Source organism: Peromyscus maniculatus, chromosome 1, assembly GCF_049852395.1.
Source record: "Peromyscus maniculatus bairdii isolate BWxNUB_F1_BW_parent chromosome 1, HU_Pman_BW_mat_3.1, whole genome shotgun sequence".
NCBI lineage: Eukaryota > Metazoa > Chordata > Mammalia > Rodentia > Cricetidae > Peromyscus > Peromyscus maniculatus.
Window position 1 is genome coordinate 137300734 of NC_134852.1, and position 21957 is coordinate 137322690.

Below are 21957 nucleotides of genomic sequence, written 5' to 3' on the forward strand. Positions count from 1 at the left end.
GCAAGCCAGCTGCCGGCTGTCAGGAACTGCTTTTCCTTTTTCACTGCCACACTTGAGGGGGAAACAGAGTTGGCAGCCCCCTTTGGTCAGAACACGAAGCCCCTTCATTACCTTCTCTCTAAGACCTTCTAACAGGTCCGCTTTGCTTCTCCACACTTCTCCGTGTCCACGGCAAATACTCAGGTGTGCATCCACGCTGAGCAATAGAAGAGACAATGAGACCCTGAGCTTTGCCCAGGTCTTCCAGTTAGTGACAGGGTAGAAACTAGAATGCTGACTTTGGCTTTCCATCCAGCAAAACCGCTTCCAGACATGAGGGCAGGTTAGACCGCTGAGGTGTCAGCTTAAACAAAAAACCTTCTCTTGTCCACAGTGCGCTCCACTTCCTTCTTTTGGGGGATTCAACGGTAGGTCTCAAGACAGCTAGGATTGTAAGATCTTCACTAGCCTGTCCAGCCATATGCTTCCAATCTCCATGTCCTGCCTAATGGTTCTCCTTGTGTTTTGAGACAGGTATGACTAGGCTATGTAGCCCAGGCTGGCCCGGAACTCACCATCTTCCTGCCTCAGCCTCCAGGTCTGAAATGACAGTTACACATAGCTCAGGTTTCTATCTACCCTTCTCCCTGCCTGCAACTGTCTTCATTAGACACTTCACCCACACCTCCTCCGTTAGGCCTTCCGACCTGGGCGTCCCAGTTCCACTTCCCCTGGGAACTTTCTCTGGTTTCTGTGGACGGTTCTTCATGCAAGTGCACTGCGCCGGGGAAGGGAAAACCATGCCCAACGCCCGGTCCTCTGAGCCTGTTTCCTTCCACGCGAATGAAGCGCTCCGCGAGCTGAGACCGCCACGGGCTGCGGTCTTCTCTGCCCACACGCACAAGGAGCAAAGCGACCGGGTGCTTTACCAGCCAGGCTCCCCTAGAACCACGCTCCCCACGCCCGCACTCCGGACCGCAACGGCACCGCGGACTGCGCTTGCTCCAGCCCTCGGCCCCGCCCCCGGGACCCGGCCCCCGGCCTGGCCGCGCCTGCGCAGCTGCCCGCGCCGGCTTCCGGGTGGAGAGAGCGCGATGGGGCGGAGGGTGGACGGCGAGGAGTAGCGGCGGCGAGTGGGCGTGTGCTCCGAGCCGTCCGGCGCCGGCGCTGCAGTCGCGGGGTCTCTGAGAGCCGCTGCGGGACGCGGAGAGCGCCTGCGACGGCCACCTGCGCCCGCTCCCTGGCATGTCGGCCGAGGCCTCTGGCCCGGCGCCGGCTGCGGCCGGATGCCTGGAGTCCCCTAAGCCCTCGGGTGTGGAGCCTGGCTCCCCCTCGTACAGTCTGAAGCCCCTGACCCCGAACAGCAAGTATGTGAAGCTGAACGTGGGCGGCTCGCTGCACTACACCACGCTGCGCACCCTCACTGGGCAGGACACCATGCTCAAGGCCATGTTCAGCGGCCGCGTGGAGGTGCTCACAGACGCCGGAGGTATGCGTGTCGCTGGTACACGTGCTGCCCTCCAGCCCCCGGTTCGTTCCCGGCTCCCCACGTCCCGTCTTATCTTTTCCTTATTCAGAGTCTCCCTCCCTCCCCAGTCCTTTACTTCCAGCAGTAATCTCTGCCAAACGCCCCGTTGCGAGTCTCTTCTCCCCTTAGTTGAGAAAAGCCTAGGAAGCAGCCCTGCTGCCAGCAGCACCCCCAGACAACCTTTAACCACCCCTTCCCGCTGCCCAGCCTTTTGTTTGCCTCTCTGCGGTAGAACCGCCAACAGGCAGCCTGGAGAACGGAAAGATCTTGTGTGTCTGTCAATAACACATGTCCCTGCACTCTCTAGGAATCATCTACAAATGCAGATTGTAGAAAGAGAAGGCTGCTCTGGGTTTACCAGGGACCTGAGTGAAGGGTGCAGCTTTCCTTGGCAGGTGAACCTTAACCTCCTCGGAGTATTGTCTTTAAGTTTGGGACCCACATGCTGTATAGTACAGCCTTAAAGAGAAGGGCTTAACAAAGATTATGAAAGCAAATGCTTAGGAGGTGAAGTTCAGCCTTCAGATACTGAAGGTGAAGAAATCGGTTCTTTGATAAGTTTTGTGAAGCGCCAGTTAGTGCTAGAGAAGGTTTGGTAAAGGAATCTGATGAGTCTCACAGAGTTAAACACCCCCACCCCCACCCCCACCCCAGTGGTGGGCAGTCGGGTAGGGCATTGAGTGGGAATGACCAGTATGCAAGAAAATCACAGAGTAAGTTCTTTGAATAATGTTGTCATTATTTTATTATTGTGGTGAACTGGAGGGTTGAGGTGGACATTTTCATTTTGGGTGAGAATTTTCCCGTGGTAAGCTGGGCTTGGTGGCACGTGCCTATAATGCTCCCACGCAGTCTGGGCTGCATAGTGAGATCCTGCCTTAAATACAACTTTCTCAACGGGCACTGGTCTGTGGTGGCGCAAGCCTTTAATCCCAGCACTGAAGACGCAGAGGCAGGCGGATCTCTGTGAGTTGGAGAACAGCCTGGGCTACAGAGTGAGTTCAGGACAGCCAAGACTTCACAGAGAAAACCTGTCTCAAAAAACAAAACAACAACAACAGATTTGCCCATGGTGAGAGCCTTCTGACTGTCCAGCAGACTTGGGAGGGAGTTATTCTGTGGCAGGTGTGTGTATGACTCACTGGGGATGTTTGAAAGCGTTCTTGGATGTGGCAGAGGTTTGAAACAGATAAGTGTTTAGGTTTTCTTTTGGCTTTGGAATTCGTTTTCTATAATCGTGTTAGCGTCAGTCCCCCACCAAGTTATCCTCCCTTTTGCCTTTTCCCACCCCGCCAGGTTGGGTGCTGATTGACCGGAGTGGCCGCCACTTTGGTACAATCCTCAACTACCTACGAGATGGGTCGGTCCCACTGCCTGAGAGTACCAGAGAACTCGGGGAGCTGCTGGGTGAAGCCCGGTACTACCTGGTCCAGGGCCTGGTTGAAGACTGTCAGCTGGCTCTACAGGTGAGAATCCCTCCCCAACCCCGTCTGGAGAGAGCCGTCCAGTAGTTAGCTGTCCAACAGAAGACAGAGAGAGATGGCCTAGAGAGCCTGGCTCAGCCTGGTCATAACCCCCAGGCTCTTAGGATTTGGGGGTGCAGTCCTCCGAAGCCTCCCGGCTGCAGTTCACCTGGTGTCAGGACGGTTGTCATTAGCAATACCTGCTCTGTGCCTGCAGCTCTTCCTAGCGTGGCCTACCAACTGAGTGACGTCATTAAACGCAACCCCAGTTCCAGCCTTTCCTGCTCTGAGGTCTTAAGTAGCACTCTAGGCTAGTGGGGGAGAGGGATACCAATTTATATAATTTACAATTTTGATTTTTTGTTTAGTTTTGTTTTGTTTTGTTTTATCGAGACAGGGTTTCTCTGTGTAGCTTTGCGCCTTTCCTGGAGCTCACTTGGTAGCCCAGGCTGGCCTCGAACTCACAGAGATCCACCTGCCTCTGCCTCCTGAGTACTGGGATTAAAGGCGTGCGCCGCCGCCGCCGCCGCCGCCGCCGCCGCCGCCGCCGCCGCCGCCACCTGGCTAAAAATTTGATTTCTTTGTGTGTGTGTGTGTGTGTGTGCCACAGTTGGAGTGCTTGTGGAGGTCAGTCACCGGACAGCTTTCTGCCAGTTTTCTCCTTTTTCACCATGTGCATTCTGGGGATGGAGCACTGGTCATCAGGGTTGGCCACTGAACTATTTCACCTGCCCGCTCCCACCACGTCTCAGTTTAAGTTGGAATGTAATAACCTCCATGATCTGGTCCTGCCCTGGGAGGCAGCACACATCCCCCTACCCCACCCTGTGACTTCCAACCCTTCAGGGCTTTTTTATTTTTAATTTTTTTCAATGCTGAAATTCTTTCCTCAAATGAAGTATCATAGAAGTGGAGCCGTACTCCATAAACAGGGCTGGGGATTCCAGGCCCTCCCCACCTGCTCTGTTTCTAGGGTCCCCTCTGCCGTGCCTGGGAACCTTGAGCCTGTCAGTTCCTGCCTCTAGCACTCTGTTCTCATGTTCCAAAAGATAAGAAAAATAAATACAATGTAGTAAGTTTCAATCAACTTTTTGTATTGCTCAGGGTTTTTGTAATAATACAGTAGCAGATTGTAAGTTGTGTGTCTTGAATACCTGTTGTAAATTAAAAAGTGGAGACTGAACTACTGTTCTTTCAGGAATGCTTATTGCTTTTAACTTTTTGTTTGTTTATTTATTTATTGTGGGTGTGGGTACACCATAGCATGTATGTGAAGGTCAGAGGACTTCTCCCTTCTTCCTCCTTCACCTCCAGCAATATCCAATCAGTGGTATATGCCAGATGCTTTCTTCCTACCGTATAGGTCCCCGGGATTGAACGCAGGCCTTCAGGCTGGGTGGCAAGCTGCTTTTCCCACCGAGCCACCGAGCTGGCCTGCTTTTTAATTCCTGAAATCCAAAAGTACAGAGTTCTTTGGGACAGTATACATATTTTCCAACCTTTTTATCCTGTAGCCCATAGGAAAAAAACTTGATTTTGTTCTTGTATATTTCAAAGCATTTTGTGAAGGGGTGCTGTTAATAAAATGCCCCTTAATATATCGCTTCCTTCACTCACCCCCTTCCCTGTCTTTAAAGTTTGAGACCTGTTATACTTATTTTATGACCCATTAAAGAGTTACCATGTAGCAGCTTGAAAATACTGAATTTTGATCTTTTTAAAAATATATTCTTTGGGGAGTTGCATATGCCACATCTAATGTGTGGAGACCAGAGGGCAGCTTTGGAGACCAGATCCTCTTCTACTTTGTGGGACCTGGGGAGGGGGAGAGCAAATTCAGGTTGTCAGGTTCTGCCTCCTTTCCCCTCTGAGCCACCTGGCTGGCCCTGACCTAGATCTTGGAAGTACAGTCCTGCTCAGTTACTTTATCTTTTTAAAAAAATTTACTTATTTTTATTTTATGTGCATTGGTGTTCTGCCTGTATGCATGTCTGTGTGAGGATGCCAGATTTTGTAGTTACAGACAGTTGCTAACTGCCATGTGGATTGAGTTGAACTTATGACCTCTGGAAGAGCAGTCAGTGTTCTTAACCGCTGAGCCATCTCTCTGGCCCCTTATCTTGCATTCTTAAGACAGGGTCTAGCTGTACTGTAGCCCAGGTTGGCCTTGATCTCAGGATCCTCCTGCTTCAGCCTCTTGAGTGCTGGGATCGCTGATGTGCGTGCCTAGCTCTGCTCTGTAACTGAAATAGAGCTAATGTCATTGCACACCCACTGTGTCAGGAGGGATTTTGCTGTCTGTGTGTTGGTTGGTACATCTTGTACCCTTGGTTAACCTACATGGATACAAAGAAACATTAGGGATGCATTCAAAGCCAGTGTATTCAGTTGAGTGTGGCACTTCCTTTCCATGCTCCAGCAGCTTCTTCCCATGTGGTCCTCAGGGCATGCCAGAGCATCACTGGTCTAGGCAAATCTTGGCTCTTTCATTCCCAATCCCTTGTCCATTTTCCCTCACTCCTATCCCTGTCCGTTCCTAATGTATTCATACATATGCTTGGATTATACATCTTCCCTCAAGAAACTAAAGCGTTTCTGTATACATGCTTTTGGTGTATGTATGTTTACATAAATGTCACTTAGCTGAGGATCTTGCCATTTTTCACTCACCACTTCTTGCAGGATCTAGTCACACTGTATGGACTGCCGTGCAGGAATCCATACTGTTGGCTCACCGTATTCATACGTTCTGGAGTTTGGTGCTTGCTTTCTCCTTCCTGCCTCCACAAACAGTGCCACCTTGGGCATCCTGAATGTGTCCCCTTCTGGTCCTGTTCAATTCTATAGCTAGAGAATTACTAGGCCATTGGACACATGCAAGCCAGATTTCATTTTCTCAGATGTTTACATTGCTTTATCCTCCTGATAGGCAGCGTATAAGAAACCTCATTCCAGCAACTCTCAGTAATCCTCGCCATCCTCCATCTTTCTAATTTTACCATGCTGATAGGTGTGGAGTGATCTCATTGAACTCCGCAAGCTTCTCATTACTAATGAGGTTGAGTATCTTTCTCATACATACTCACTCGCCTTTTTAGAGACTCCTTCTGCGATTGCTTTATATATTTACCCAATTAACTCCTCGGTTTCTTGTCTTCTTGTTCCTTAACGGGAGATCCTTGACTATTTTAGTTTAGTTCCTAGGAGAATTAAGTCATATTATATAAGAGCATTATTACATATCCTCTAAAGCATGTATTAATATGAAAAAATTGGCTTTTCTCTTAAGCATCGATGATGCTGTATACCTGCTATGCTTGGGACCATGGTGGCACATGCCTGTAATCCCAGTGGTTAAGAGGAAAAGGCAGAATTGTAAATCAAGGCCCATAATAGTTATATAGGAGCTGGGCATAGTGGATCTCTGAATTTCAGGACAGGATAGTCAGAGCTACGCAAAGAAACACTGTCTTTTTTTTTTTTTTTTAAGAGTTACATAGGGAAGCTGGATGGTGGTAGTGCGTACCTTTAATCCTAGCACTTGGGAGGCAGAGGCAGGAGGATCTCTGTGAGTTAGAGGCCAGCATGGTCTACAGAGTGAGTTCCAGGACAGCCAGGACTACACAAAGAAAGAAAGAAACAAACAAAAAAAAAAAACCTTCAAATTTTTTCTGGCTTTCAAGGGTCAGGTTTAAATATTGCCAGTATTTTCTCTTAGAATGTCACTTGCCTGTGGAATAGAGTTGTGTGTGTGTGTGTTTTATTAAATTGTATTCAGTCTTGTATGTGGGTATGTGTGTGCCACACTGAATGTAGGATTCAGTTCTCTCCTGTCCACATGTGTGCCCTCAGGACCAGACTCAGGTTGTCAGGCTTGAGGACATTCGTATTTATGTGCTGAGCCATTTTGCTGGCCCGAGATCCTTAAATTTTTAAATTACAAAAGCCATCTATTTATGTATGTAAATGTGTTATATGTGTATGGGGGTGTGCGGGTTTGTGTGGATATGTACACGTGTGCCTAAGTGTGGTGCCAGAGCTTAGCATCAGTGTCTTCCTCAGTCACTGTCCACATTATTTCTTGTTTTCATAGTTTTTAATTGGAGACAGGGCCTTACTTTGTTGCTCTGCTTGGCCTGGCCTTGCTCTGTAGGCCAGACTGGCCTCACCCCACAGAGACCCGCGTCCGGCTTACTCTGAGACAGGCTCTCACTGGAACTGGAACTCACGGACTTGGCTGGCTTTCGGCCAGTGAGCCCCAGGGACTTGCCTGTCCCTACTTCCTGAGCTGTGGAGTCAGATGTCTGTCCTGGGATTTTTAGGTGGATGCTAGGACTCTGAACTCGGTGCTCATGGTTGTAGGACAAGTAATTTATTGACTGAACCATCTCTCCAGCCCCAACACCTGTTATTTTTAAAGCAGTCTTATCAACTATAGAAGTTTAGGAAATGGATCACCAAAAAGATTAAGCTCCAAATTTTTTCTACTTTTTTTTTGTGTGTGCATGTGTATATGTCTGTTCACTAAAATATGGCCATGTTGTATGTGCTGTTTTGTATACTGCTTTTATTTTTTGACATTGTTAATAATTGATAACTTTCTATATCAATAAAGTTAATCTAACATCTAGGGCAAATGCTCCAGCTTCTCCAGTTCTGCCTGAAATGTGTTAAGCAGTTCATTTAAACCAAGAACTATAGTCGAGAGCATCACATTGTGTCTGGTGATGTTCTGTAAGTCTCTTCCAATCTGGAACAGATTGTTCGGCTTTTTGGATTTTTCTTGTTTTCCTTATGAAGCTGAGTTGTTAAAGATACTGCTTATACAGTGGTCTGCTCACCAGATTTGCCTGATTGTTCAGTCCTGGTGTCATTTGGTGCAAACCCTGATGTATCCTGAATTTCCTATAAATTAGACATAAATGTAAAGGTTTGATGTTAAGCATTTTGGTTAGAGTACATTCTAGGAGGAATAATGTTTTCATACTGTATTACATCAAGATACCCATGATGTGGCTGATATGACTAATATGCTCAGAACTGGTCCCTGAATTCAGATGATAAGGTGAGTCCTCCACTGCAGTTATATTTCCTAGGTGCCAACTATAAATTCATCTGTGTGGTATTAATTTGGGCACTGTGCAAGTGGCAGTTGCCTGTCAGCAACACACCAATTGATATTCCTTGCCTAAGTCAGTAATTTCATTAGGGTTATTCATTAGGGATAATTATAGGTTTAGCATTTCTGTAGTGTTGTTCCATGGGGTCACTTATAAAGTTGTGCTTTATACTATCAACCGAGCAATTTTGACATTAATATAGTCAACATAGCATTTTCCTCAGTGGTGTTTGTATGTATCCCTTGGCGTGGGGAGGAGGGTTACTTAGGTTTTTTTCCTATTCTCCTTTTTTTTTTTTTTTTTTTTTTTGGTTTTTCAAGACAGGGTTTCTCTGTGTAGCTTTGCGCCTTTCCTGGAACTCACTTGGTAGCCCAGGCTGGCCTCGAACTCACAGAGATCCGCCTGGCTCTGCCTCCCGAGTGCTGGGATTAAAGGCGTGTGCCACCACCGCCCGGCCCCTATTCTACTTTTTTATTAGCTTTATAGTTTTATATACAGATCTTTTTATATATGGACTTTAAAAAGGATTATGCGTGTGTGTGTGTGTGTGTGTGTGTGTGTGTGTGTGTGTGTGTGTGTGTATTTTGCCTGCATTGTGTGTATGTGGACCACATGTATGCCTTATGTATTGGATCCCCTGGAACTGGAGTTAAGGATGGTTGTGAGCCACCATATGGTTGCTGGAAACTCAACCTGAATCCTCTGCAAGAACAGAAAGTGCTTTTAACCCCTGAGCTATCTTTCCAGCCCCTCATGTGTGGACATTTTAATCTCAATGACACTCATTTTTGTAAATGTAAATTATGAAGGGACTTAACGTGTGTGTGTGTGTGTGTGTGTGTGTGTGTGTGTGTGTGTGTGTGTGTGTGTGGTTTTTCAAGACAAGATTTCTCTGTAGCCCTGGCTGTCCTGGAACTCACTTTGTAGACCAGGCTGGCCTCGAACTCACTGAGATCCACCTGCCTCTGCCTCCCTGGTGCTCGAATTTAAGGAGGGCACCAAGCCTTTAATCCCAGCACTTGAGAGGTAGTGGCAAGTGGAACTTTGTGAGTTTGAGGCCAGCCTGGTCTACAAAAGTGAGTTCGGGGCTGAGGCAGTTGGCTCAGAGGTTAAGAGCACTGACTGCTCTTCCAGAGGTCCCGAGTTCAATTCCCAGCAACCATAATGGTGCCTCACAACCATCTATAATGAGATCTGGTGCCCTCTTCTGGTATGCAGACATACATACAAACAGAACACTGTCTACTTAATAAATAAATAAATCTGAGGGAAAAAAAAAAGACACATTAAAAAAAAAAGTGAATTTGAAGACAGCCAGGACTGTTACAGAGAAACCTTGTCTTGAAAAAGCAAAAATAAGTGAATAAATAATGAATAAAGGTGTTTGCCACCACTGCCCTGCTTTTTCACTTTTTTCCTTCTACAGAATAAGTTAGTTTTCCAGGTGCCATCTATTAAACAGTTTTTGATAGCTAGTATCCAAAATGGCCACAAGTGATTTTTGCCTCCCTGGGATTCAGGGTCTTACGTAGTCCTCTCCCACACTGAATAGGACTAACATGCAACTATGTTGTAGAGGTCCATTGTGTAACTGGAAAGACAGGGTCTCAGGTTGTTGCCAGGTGACTTTGAACTCTGATCTTTCTGCCTCTACCTCCTAAATGCCAAGCTTTCAGGTATGTAGCCCACACAGCTCTAATGTGTGACTTTTGAAGCCAGCTCAGAAAAGGCATAGCGTTTGCCTCTTGGACAGTTCACTCTGGTAAGTAAGTCATTGTATGTGAACCCAAACAGCCCTTGGGAAGTCTCGCTGGTGAGAAACTAGAACCTGCTCTCAGCAGACTCCAACTGTGTGGGTCAACTTTATCGGAAGTTCATCCTCTAGGTCTGATCCAGTATTGAGATGATGCACTCTTGGCCAGCATCTTGTTTTGTATTGTTTTTAGTTTTGAGACAAGGTCCCCTTATTATCCCAGGCTAGCCTTGAACTCTCAAAGACTGGAACTACAGCATATGCGACTATGGCCAGCTGTGGCCATCATCTAGACCCGAGTTCATGGGAGACCATGGGCCAGCCTGAAGTTCCGGCCTCGGAAATGAAAGGAGGCCATGCTGAGTGATTGTTGTGTGGGCCGCTGTGTTTGTCATTGTTGTCGTCATCAAGAGGTAACAGATGATGGGGTTACTCCCGGACGCGGCAGGATTGGCACATAGGAACTCAGAGACCATGATAACAAGTACAGGTCCAAACCAGACAACATCCGGGCACTGAGAAGGGGAGTGGACACAAACCCACCCCAACCAGGAATCTGTTTGCAATGGATACCTTCTGGGAAAGGGAAAATCCGTGGTCTCCAGTGGCGCGTCACTGGGTATATCTATCAACCACACTCCGCGGCAGTGTCCAGGAGTAGATGGCCAACAAAACAGACTCCATGTTTTTGTTTTGTTTCCTGTCTTACTGGTTTTCTTTTTCTTTTCTTTTCTTTTCTTTTTTGAGAGAAAACATGATGTTGGGTGGGTGGGGAAGGGAGGTAGAGAGAATCTGAGAGGAGTTAGGAGAAAGAATATAATCAAAAAAATGTAATAAATTGGAAAAAGGAGGTGACAAATTGTGCATTCTGGTGTGTGGGGTGTTCTATGCAAAACCATCAAATGGCAAGCCTTTAATCCCAGCACTCAGGAGGTAGAGGCATATGGACTGCTTCATGAGCTCCAGGCCAGCCTGAGCTACAGTTTCTATTGCTGATGGCTGCAGAGGAAAGGGTAGGCTAAAGAAGCAAACAGTGGACGACAAGGCCAGGGACTGTTGTCCGCACATCCCCAGCTTTCCAGCTGACACACACGATTAACAAATGCCTTCCAGGCAAAGATTAAATGCAGGCCATTCCCAGGAAAATGTAATCTAAAGATAAATTCAAGGATGTGATTGTGAAGTTCTGTGTTCAGACTCCAGAAGTCCTCAAAGAGATGCCCAGAGACTCATTCAGTCACATTATTAGCACTTGTTTTTTAGGCAGGACCTTCCTTTGTTTTGTTTGTTTGTTGTTTTGTTGGTTTTCAAGACAGACTTTCTCTGTGTAACACTCCTGACTGTCTTGGAGCTTGATTTGTAGTCCAGGCTGGCCTTAAACTCACAGAAATCCCCCTGCCTCTGCCTCCTGAGTGCTGGGATTAATGGCATGAGCCACCACTGCCTAGCCAGGATCTTTCTTTGTAGCACAAGCTGATCTCATGATCCTCCTGCCTCAGCCTCCGAGGAACTTCATTACAGGAATGTGCTACCACATTCATCCAAATGACAGCTCTTCTAAGGACCTTAAGATTTTGATGTCCTGGGCTGGAGAGATGGCTCAGCGGTTAAGAGCACCGACTGCTCTTCCAGAGGTCCTGAGTTCAATTCCCAGCAACCACATGGTGGCTCACAACCATCTGTAATGAGATCTGGTGCCCTCTTCTGTATACATAATAAATAAATAAATCTTTAAAAAAAAAAAAAAGATTTTGATGTCCTGACAGGCACACCTTGAATCCCAGCACTCAGAGGCAGGGGCCTTACAATGAGATGAGTCTAAGAAAAAGTAAAAATTTTAAAAAGGCAGCTTAAGATGTGGTGCCTCTCGGCAGCCTGTTTACAAGCCCAAAGTAGTCAAAAGCTCTTTTGTAGAGGTTATAGGTGTGGTTTTTCTCTTACGATATGAGCCCCAAGACTTAGAAGACAGTAAGTATCTAAGACATTGGCAGGGACATCACCCGGACTTAAAAGGGCAGGCACAGCCGAAGAGAAAGGGGTTTGGACAGTGAAACTTAGCATTTGAGAAGCAGGCTGAGGAAACGGCCTATGAACATCTCTTGGGCAAAGAATGATAGCTCTGGGCATCTGAACCATGTGAACCATAACTGGTCAGATGTGTGTGTCCAAGGGTTCCCAGTGTTTGTCCCAGTGACTTGCAAACTCTAGGACCAGTGACTTCTGTGTGCCTCCTGTTGTCTTGAACAAGGACATTCCTAGTCGGCCACTGGAGGAGACGACATGCCTGTAGTTCACAGCTCTTCAAGTAGAAAGAAAATGCCCTTCATGAGCTGAAATTGGTGACCTGTACCCAGATGGCCCCTGAACCAACCTGAACCTGGTGTAGATTTTCTGTGCTTTGAGCTGCCAATGTAACGGGTGAGACTTGGAGACTCTTAGGAGTGTGTTTGGTTTTTGTTTTGTTTGCGTGTGAATCCATGCAGGCGACAATGGAGCCAGCCTTGAGTCAGCCCCAGTGACGTAAGGCAGGTGAAGCTGGTCATAAAGACAACGAGGCCTTCGTCTTCTTTTGCATTGTTTTCTCTGGAGAAACCAACTGTTGTAAAGATACTCAAGCAGACCTAGGGAGGTCCTGGGGGCAAAGGTTAGATCCTTGGTGCTGTGAGTCCAATGAATTCCTGACCCACAGGAAAAGAAAATCTGATTCCTTTTGTTAACTTGGGCTGTTTGTTACACAGTGGCAGACAGCCCAGTGTTCCCTGCTCCCTACACTTACCCTCCTCAGTTCTCAGATGTGCACACTCATCTCTTTCCAGGTTCTGTGTGCCCTGGTGTGAGTTTTGTCTCTGCACCAAAACTGGTTCCGTTATTTTGCCTTCATAGTGTGTGTTTATGTCTTACAGAGTTGGTACTTCAAAACTGACTTAGTAACGGCAGACTTTTATGCTTCTATTGTTTGTTTTTGTGTTTTGAGATAGTCTTACGAAGTAGGCCAAGCTGCTTTCAAACTTGATAACCTCTGCCTCTGCCTCCCAAGTGCTTTGATTACAGCTGTACACATTCCTGGCTCTTCATTGTTTTTTGTTTTGAGACAATATTGATGCAAAGTCCTCGATAGCCTCAAACTCTGTGTAGACCAAGCTAGCCTTGCACTGTGGCTATGCTCAACATCTGCCTCCTGGGATTACGGGTGTACCGTTTTCCACTTGTGATCTATCTGAGAGTGGGGTCTGCTATGCTGTCTAGGCTGCTCTTACACCCCAAGTTCACGCGGCCCTCCCACCTCAGCCTCTTTCTAGCTGGGCCTTAAGGCACCTGCTGCCATGCCTGTCTTTCCACGTTAATTTTACACACACACACACACACACACACACACACACACACACACACACACACACACACCAAACAAACAAAGTAACAAAAAAACCTCTTAGCTGGGCATGGCGGCACACACCTTTAATCCCAGCACTCAGAGGTAGGTGGATCTCTAAGTTTGAGGCCAACTTGGGCTACAGAGTGAATCTCTAAGTTTGAGGCCATGCCAGAACTATAGAGAAACACTGTCTCAAAACAAACAAATGAGCAAACAGAACTCTTAAGGTGATGGCATATTCCTTTAATCCCAGCACTCAGGAAGCAGAGGCAGGCAGATCTTTGAGTTCAAGGCCAGCTGGGTCTACATGGTGAGTTCCAGGACAGCAAGGCTACATGAAGAAACCCTGTCTCAAAAAACTAAAAAACAAAACAAAACAAAAAAACTCTCAAAAAATAATTTCTGTAATTTGTCTCAGAATTGTACTTTTAGAGACAGACATGATCTGGCATATTCCAACATTTGGGAAGCTGAGGCAGGAGGATTGTTTAGGGTTTTTTGTTGTTGTTGTTGTTGTTGTTGTTGTTTTTGAGACAGGCTGTTACTATATAGATTAGGCTGGTGTTATTTGCAGAGATCCACCTGCATCTGCCTCCCAAGTGCTGGGATTGAAGGTGTGCTCCACTATTGGCAGGCTAAGACAAGAGATCGTAAATTCAAGGTCAGCCTGAGCAATTTAGCAATGCTGTCTCAATATTTTAAAAATTAAATATTAATTTTTAAGAAGGGTGAAGGGTATAGGTCAGTGAGGATAGACTACTTGCTTGGTATTCCCTCATGGTCCTGTGTTCAACACCCAGCCCTGCAGAGATCAACAGCCCCCTGGTACTCAGCCAGGCCTCTTCACTCCGCAGATGTGTACTGATCATCACCGGTACAGTCCTCAGGAAGACCATAAATATAAAAACAGAGGCAGACCTAAGTGCCGTGAAGAAAAGGAACCAATAATCTGAGCCCGGGGAAGCTATGGTAGCAAGGCCCTGGAGCGGGGCTGGCGCTGTGGGGGTCAGCATGCTGAGCTGAGAACTGAAGAGTCAGCTTTGCACACAGTGAACCCCAGGCAGGCTGACCAGAGCGGGGTCCAGGAGGGCACAGCTGGGTGTCTAAGGAACAGCAGGTTGGCAGGGTAAGGGTAGAGCTGTAGGGAGGGCACCAAAGCCCAGCCAGTGCGGCGATTTCCAAAGCTAGATCTGGAGTGGTCACATCGCTGTGAGCCTTAGAGACTCTAAAGAGTGTGTTTTCAACCCCACGCAGCTCCAGAAGGCCGTTATTTAAGTGGTGAGTGAACACTGGTTGTCCTGCTAATCACCTTCCACTTCCTCCGCAGCAAAAAAGGGAGAACCTGTCCCCGCTGTGCCTCATCCCCACCGTGACGTCACCCCGGGAAGAGCAGCAGCTGCTGGCCAGCACCTCCAAGGTGAGGAGGCCCTGAGCCCTGTGGGTTGGCGGGTAGTTGATGGCTGCTGTCCTCTCCCGGTCGGTCGGGTCTCTTGACTCCACCCTCCTTCGGCTTTCCCCTGCAGCCTGTGGTGAAACTTCTGCACAACCGCAGTAACAACAAGTACTCCTATACCAGGTGAGCGCGAGGGGACGTGGGTGTGACTGCGTGTGTTCACGTACTGGGGGCGTGGGTGTGTCTGCGGGTGTTCATGTACTGGGGGCGTGGGTGTGTCTGCGGGTGTTCATGTACTGGGGGCGTGGGTGTGACTGTGGGTATTCACGTACTGGGGGTGTGGGTGTGAGTGCGTGTGTTCACGTACTGGGGGCGGGGGTGTGACTGCATGTGTTCACGTACTGGGGGACGTGGGTGTGTCTGTGTGTGTTCACGTACTGGGGGCGGGGGTGTGAGTGCGTGTGTTCACGTACTGGGGGCGTGGGTGTGTCTGCGTGTGTTCACGTACTGGGGGCGTGGGGTCTGGCATGTTGATGCGCCGGGCAGAATCCTAGGGTTGAGTAGGGCTCTGTTCCTGTCCCTCGGAGGATTATGGTTACATAAAGAGACTCCAGAATGCCTGCCTTTTGAATGCCCCATTCCAGCTGTGCCACTTGCCATCAGTAAATGAGGTGTAGGCCAAGACTATGACAATGGTTGGCATAGGCTAGCTCCTTATTTCCTATACGATTGGTCTCAATGTGTCTGTTGACTTATCCACTCTCCCAACGGTCTGAGGAAGTGTTGATCTCCATCTAAAGATGATATTGTAGCACCAAGGGATAAAATAACCTGCTTAATGTTGCTCAGTTAAAATGTAGCAGAACTGGAGTGCCTGGTGATGGCCTGGCTGAAAGCCTGCACCAGGAACCTCTGTGCCATGCGGTCAGTGATTTGCTCAGCAAATGCTTCCCTTCTGAGAGGCCTACACAGTTGGAAGTCCCCTGCTGGGCAGGACTGGAGTGCTGGGAATCTGGGCCCCCCTGGGGGGAGGTGAGGGAGAAAAGACAGTCACCTAAGGTCCACCCTGGTCCTCAGCACTTCAGATGACAACTTACTGAAGAACATCGAGCTGTTTGACAAACTGGCCCTACGCTTCCATGGGCGGCTGCTCTTCCTCAAGGATGTCCTGGGGGACGAGATTTGCTGCTGGTCTTTCTACGGGCAGGGCCGAAAAATCGCCGAAGTGTGCTGCACCTCCATAGTCTATGCTACAGAGAAGAAGCAGACCAAGGTCAGAGGGGATCAAGGAGGGATGGGGGGTAGGACTGGGACCCTGGACAGAGGCAAATCAGGAGTCAGGCAAGGGCAAGATCTTTGGGCATCAAGGGCCAGAGTTCTAAGGCCGTGGTTGAATAGCTTGGGTAGGTCTCACTTCAGTGATCTCTGTTTCGCTACCTTTGAAATGAGGCTGTAAGATTAGAGCCAGGTTCCATTTTTGTTTGTTTGTTTGTTTGTTTGTTTTTTGTTTTGATTTGGTGCTGGGGATTGAGCCCCAGGCCTTGTTGTTTAGAGCATGGTTGGTTTTTGTTGTTGATTTCACCGGTTTGTTTTTGTTTTGTTTTCTTTTCTTTTTCTTTTTTTTTTTTTGAGAAAGGGTTTCTCTGTGTAACCCTGGCTGTCCTGAAACTCACTTTGTAGACCAGGCTGGTCTGGAATTTACAGAGATTCTCCTGCCTCTGTCTCCCGAGTGCTGGGATTAAAGTCATGTGCCACCACTGACCAGTCGGTACCCAATCTGTGTTAGGCACCGCCCTAGACTCCAAACCACAGGTACAACATGTTGAGCAGAGTACAAGTCCCTCCTCTGTGGTGTGTGTTGAGAAATCTTTCCCTTTTCCCTGTCTGCCAATGAACTTATGCGTTCAGACCCAAGCCAAGCATCATTTCTCTTTGGACACCTCTGCTCGTGAGATTTCAATACTATTGCCCCAGACAAAGTTGGTCGAACTCCCTTGTTAGCTGGACAAAGCGCTGTGGTGTAGGGTAGGACAGTGTCTGCAGAGCAGTACTGTGCCTCTTCCTTTCCAATGTCCCCTCGCTAATATTAGCCTGGTACTTGTCACGTGGTGGAAGTACTGAGAAATATTGATCAAAGGCATGGAATAGATACCTCAACTTCCAGAAGGTTTTTCTGCAATTAGGAAGCTAGGAAGGTACAAACTGTTAGGATGTAGCTTAAGGGGAAGGTGTGGGGTGTACACCTCTAAGTCCACCTAACTGAGAGGTAGTCTCGCCCAGTTGTACTGGCTGGCCATGTGCAAGAGGACTGCAAGTCGAGGCCATCTTGGGCAACCTAGTCAGACTCTGTCTTCAAATAATTAGTTCAGTAGTAAACAAATAAGGGTGTGGGTGCATCTCAGCAGAACTGGTCTAGCATGCCCGAGACTCTGAGTTTAATCCTCAGTATTGTAAAGAAGGAAAGGCAAGCTACATTCATTATAGTCCTCCAAGACTGCCCAGCACAATGCCACCTTTCCTGCTTTAGTTCCCTGTTTCCCTTCCTCACTTTGTCTTGACATCTGAGACGAATTCCTGATCAAGCCTTACACTCCTTGCTGCTGCTCCTCGTGTGTTTTCTTTATCTGCCCCCTCTCGAGTTGGTCAAACACCACATTCCCAGCAAGGCCTTGCCTGAGCTCTCTCTTGAGAGATGAAACCCTCCAGGAAAGGCCGTTTTCACCCCTTCCTCCTAACTCTGCACACAGATCGTCCTCATCTCACTTGATGGAGGTTTAGGAAGTGTGTTCTCCGCCTAGACTGCCAGCGTGCTGAGGGCAGCATCTGTTGTCACTGCTGTATTCCCGATGCTTAGAACAACCCCTGGAGAGTGGCAGTACTGGGGACTTGTTAGCTGATGAGCATCCCAAGAGACTAGTCAGTGAAGGATGACTGCCTGTCTCAGGGCCTGGAGGAGAGCCCACAGAAGAGCCCCTGGGGAAGGACTGTGGGACTGGGACAGAGGGTAGGAGCTACAGGTTGCTGGTGTTTTTGCAGGTGGAATTCCCTGAGGCTCGGATCTTCGAGGAGACACTGAACATCTTGATTTATGAGACTCCCCGTGGCCCAGATCTAGCTCTCCTGGAGGCCACAGGGGGTGCAGCTGGAGGTGGTGGGGCAGGCCGAGGGGATGATGAAGAGAACCGAGAGCACCGTGTCCGGAGGATTCATGTCCGTCGACATATCACCCACGATGAGCGGCCTCACGGCCAACAGATTGTCTTCAAGGACTGACCCTCGATCTTTCCCCTGCCTGCCTTCCTCTTGCTTCTGGGACCCTCTCTCTGCCCCGGCTCTGCTGGCCAAGTCGTGGGTCTTCTCTCTGTCCCTTCATTGCATGCTATGTTCAGTGGGGCCCTTTCCAGTCACTGCCACTCACTGCTAACAACGAGGTACATTCCAGCATTCCCCTAGGCGGGGCTCTTCAGAAAGCCAGCATCCACCCCTCTTGCACATCCTTGCTGCTGTCTGTCTCTTACCATCTAGTCTAGAGTGACGCAGACTTCCCCTTCTCTTCTGTTAATACATTGGGAATGTGTAGAGACCCTAGTATCATCAGCCACCTTCCAAGCTGCTCTCCACCATTGCAGAGCAGTCCGCTCCCTCCTGCCTCACTGTCCTCCCTACCTCCTTAACTTTATACTAGGCTGGCCTGGACCTGTACCAGCTCGGCTCTCTTGATCTGGTTCATATTATTTATTATTTTAATTTTCTATTAAATTATTGGAATAAAGTTGAACTAAGAGTGTGCTGCTGCCTCTTGGGTGAGGGATGAGAAGATGCCTGGCTGTTAGCATGGTAGAAACGTGAGCCTTTGCCCTAAGCCCTCACCTGGAACTGGTAACGGGGAAGGAAGGAGTCAGGAGTTAGGAGAGGATTCAGAATTTGTATTTCAGTGCTGGCTGAGTAAGTCACACCCTGCCACCCCCTCGGGAAAGGAGGTCCTGACCACCACTCCTGGGTGCAGCATCGCTCCAGCTCAGGTGCCGGAAGGGAACAGCTTCTTTCAAGGGTCTGGTGCGAAGACAAAATCAAGAGCTTGGCGTTCAGCCCCAGCCACGTTGGGGTGCCAGAGGTCCACAATGAAGACCACTCGAGGCCCGTCTTCAGGGGATCCTAGGCACATAGGGATGGAGACAGATATCAAGTACTTCCCTGCCAAGGTGTTCCCATCGGGCACTGAGGGAAGCAGTCAGTGCCAGGCCTGAGCCAGCGTCTCTGCTGTTCAGTTAAGGCCAGGTCTCATCATGTGACCCGGCCCGGAACTCACCATTCTCCAACACCAGCCTCCTGAGTGCAGGTGCTGGGTTGGCAGGTGAGTGCCGCCATGCCCGGCATTGTCTTAACCCTTTATACTGATAACTCTGTGCTTGAAGTGGGCACAGTTTATACCAACTGAGACATGAGGTCAAGCAAATGCCTGAGGTCCCATAGCAAGAGTTGCACAGGAGCAGAGTCACCATATGAGGTCACCTGTAAGGAAGGCAGGTGCCCCACAGGCGATTGGAGACACTGATTGGGCCAAGGCCGCACAGCGCCAAAGTGGTGCCACTGAGTTAAGGTTGGCTGCGCCTCCTCAGCTCCTTGGTCCCTCAACCCCAGCCCAGCAAAATGTGAGTCCTGTTACCATTGTGGGCCACTGTGTGCAGAAAGGAGTCGTCCACCAGGAGGCAGTGCCCTTCAGCCCAGCACTGAGGCTCACCACCAACAACCAGCTCGCAGCCAGGGGGGATCTTCAGGCCTGTGAGGAGAGAACGGGCATCCAACACTCCTGCCTGTGTTCAAGAGGCACATCTACCCACTCAGTGCGCCTTACAGGCCAAGTTCTGTGGTCCTCTCAGAGGTGATCGGAAGGAGTGCATTCACAACACCGCCTGTCTGAAGGATGCTAAGACTGTAGTGCTGCTGTGAGAACCACATCTGTCATTTGGAGAAAAGCTCCCCTGAGCAGTCTCCTCCTGGACTGTCAGTCAGTTTAGCTCCAGACCTACTGTGTGATGGGCATTTCTCCCATGAGGTATAACTGCTAACTCCAACCTGACCCCAGGATCTCAGTCAAGTGTGCTGAGCGAACCAAGCCAGCTCTGATGGCAAACGACATTCCAGAAGGTGGCATTTGGAAAAGTCCTTAAGATGGAGTAGTTTTCTCAACATTACTAAGGTTGAAAGTCCAATGTGTGCATGGTATCTGCAGGGAGCAGCCAGAAAGCCAAGGCCTTCTCTTCTGGTTTTCTTTGAATCTTTAGAACGTTAGAAAGAAAATCTACCTAACATCCCACTAACATTGTTACTTATCAGTGAAAAAGCCAAAGTAAAGTAGGCCAAATGTAATGGCGTACACCTTCAATCCCAGCACCCAGGAGGTAGATGGAGGAAGATCTCTTTGAGTTTGGGGCCAGCTGGTCTATATTTAGAGTTCCAGGCCATCCAGGACTACATAGTGAGACACCCTGTCTCAAGAAACAAATTGGGGGTAGGGAAGGGATTAGAGTATCTCACTAATACTCCCTAAAACTAACTAAATAAGGTCAAAACCCAGGCTCGCCTCAAACCTGGGATCCTCTCGCCTCGGTCTCCCAAGGTGCTGACATTACAGGCATGCACCACCACGCCTTCCTCAAGGCTTTCTCTCTCTCTTTTTTTTTTTGTTTTTTGTTTTTTGTTTTTCGAGACAGGGTTTCTCTGTGTAGCTTTGCGCCTTTCCTGGAGCTCACTTGGTAGCCCAGGCTGGCCTTGAACTCACAGAGATCCGCCTGGCTCTGCCTCCTGAGTGCTGGGATTAAAGGCATGCGCCACCAACGCCCGGCTAAGGCTTTCTCTTTTTACAGTTTAAATTTGGTTTTCTGAGTATTTTCTCTTCAGGGCAAGTAACAGTAACCACTTACAGTGAGGATTTCTTTTCAATTAAAAGAAAAGGGGGTGGGGTGGGGGGAAGAGTGAGAGTCAATGTGGCGCACACTGCAAGTCGCCACTGACTGGATAGCTTGTATGGAAATGGAACTCAAGAGCTCCCGGTCGGGGAAGATTCTGAGAAGAAAGGCATGATGGGAGGGAACCATAGTGCAGAAAGACCCAACGCCAGAGAAGAGGATGGGGAAGGAGGAAATGCGGAGGCAAGGGTTTGTGGACAGGGTAGACTCACCCAGATGGCATCTAACCCGGGCATTGGTGGGTCCACAGCGGCCCTCAAGCCGGGCCCCGGGCAGGAGGACGGAAAAGCCAGCATTGCCGAAGGTATTGGCACTCATGAAGCTCCGCAGGCCCCTCAGTGCGCGATAGGCTCCCGGGCACCGGCGGCAGTTGCTGGGCTGGCACCGGCCTGCTTGGTACAGCAGGAGCTGGTAGCACCCAGGGGCCAGGGGTGGGGACCAGCCCCGAGGCAGAGGAGTAGTCCCTGAGAAGTCCCAGCTCACAGCCCCAAAGTCCCGCAAAATGGCCGGGAAGCTGCTCTGCAGGAGCTCCACGTCGTGCCGCTGGGCGTCACGTGGCACAAAGGGGGACGAAGGCAGGTCTGGTAGGAAAAGTAGGCCTGGGCGCTGAATGCCCAGGAGCCCCGTCCCTCCTGCGAGGCCAGAGCCTCCATGAGCCGCCCGCCTCACCCTGCCCATCCCGGCCCAGGAGTAGCGCCTGGCATAGGCCCGAAGCCTCCTACTGACCAGACCTTCTGCCCCGGGTCCTTCCCCAGGGTCCCCAGAGCCCCTTGGGCCAGCCTGAGAGCAAACATCAGGCCCACCACTAACACCTCCAGCTCGGCTCCCGGCCCCCAGGGCCTGCATGTCTTCGGAGCCCAGGCGGTAGCAGTACCAAAGGAACAGAGAAGTGAGTGCTCCGAGGAGCACGGTGAGAGCCGAGGAGCCTAAGGGCAGTGGCCATGGGAACATGGGCAAAGAGGCCCGGGCCAGGAGGCCTGCTGCCCCTTCCAGACCCCAGCTCCCGGGTCCCCCCAGTTCTCCAGCTGTCCCCTCGATGACCGCCTCCTGGTTCCTGCCCTTCCACATCCCTCGCGAGCCCTGTGCCCTCTCCTGCGGGCCACTCGCTTCCCTCTGGCTCTCTCCTCTTCCCTTTCTCTCTCTCTCTGACTGTCTCCACTCTGAGATCGCTCTGATCCCCGCTCTCTGTTCTATGCGCCCCCTCTTCTTCCCCCCTCCCGCAGTCTCCTCTCCCTCTCCGCCCTCTGTCTCCCACTCGCCGCTCGTTTCTCCGCCCTCCACTGCACTCCAGCCCCCCTGTCCCTAGACGACCCCTTCTTTTTCTCCCAGCTCCCCGGGGCGACAGCAGTCCCTCATCCACCTGGCCTGCAGCCCCACTC

The 21957-nt window shown here is 49.5% G+C and overlaps 2 protein-coding genes across 2 annotated transcripts; one reads left to right on the forward strand and one right to left on the reverse strand.

Annotated features, from left to right (window-relative positions):
• Positions 1-1050: 1050 nt before the first annotated feature.
• Kctd13 (potassium channel tetramerization domain containing 13) lies at positions 1051-18396 on the forward strand. Its single transcript, XM_006977082.4, has 6 exons — positions 1051-1468; positions 2804-2973; positions 14544-14633; positions 14740-14792; positions 15687-15882; positions 17646-18396. The coding sequence occupies exons 1-6, from the start codon at positions 1225-1227 to the stop codon at positions 17880-17882; spliced, it is 990 nt and encodes a 329-aa protein (XP_006977144.1). The 5' UTR covers positions 1051-1224; the 3' UTR covers positions 17883-18396.
• A 129-nt stretch (positions 18397-18525) lies between these two features.
• Asphd1 (aspartate beta-hydroxylase domain containing 1) lies at positions 18526-21821 on the reverse strand. Its single transcript, XM_006977081.4, has 3 exons — positions 20791-21821; positions 19276-19389; positions 18526-18764 (listed from the first exon to the last, which is right to left on the reverse strand). The coding sequence occupies exons 1-3, from the start codon at positions 21644-21646 to the stop codon at positions 18655-18657; spliced, it is 1080 nt and encodes a 359-aa protein (XP_006977143.1). The 5' UTR covers positions 21647-21821; the 3' UTR covers positions 18526-18654.
• Positions 21822-21957: the final 136 nt, after the last annotated feature.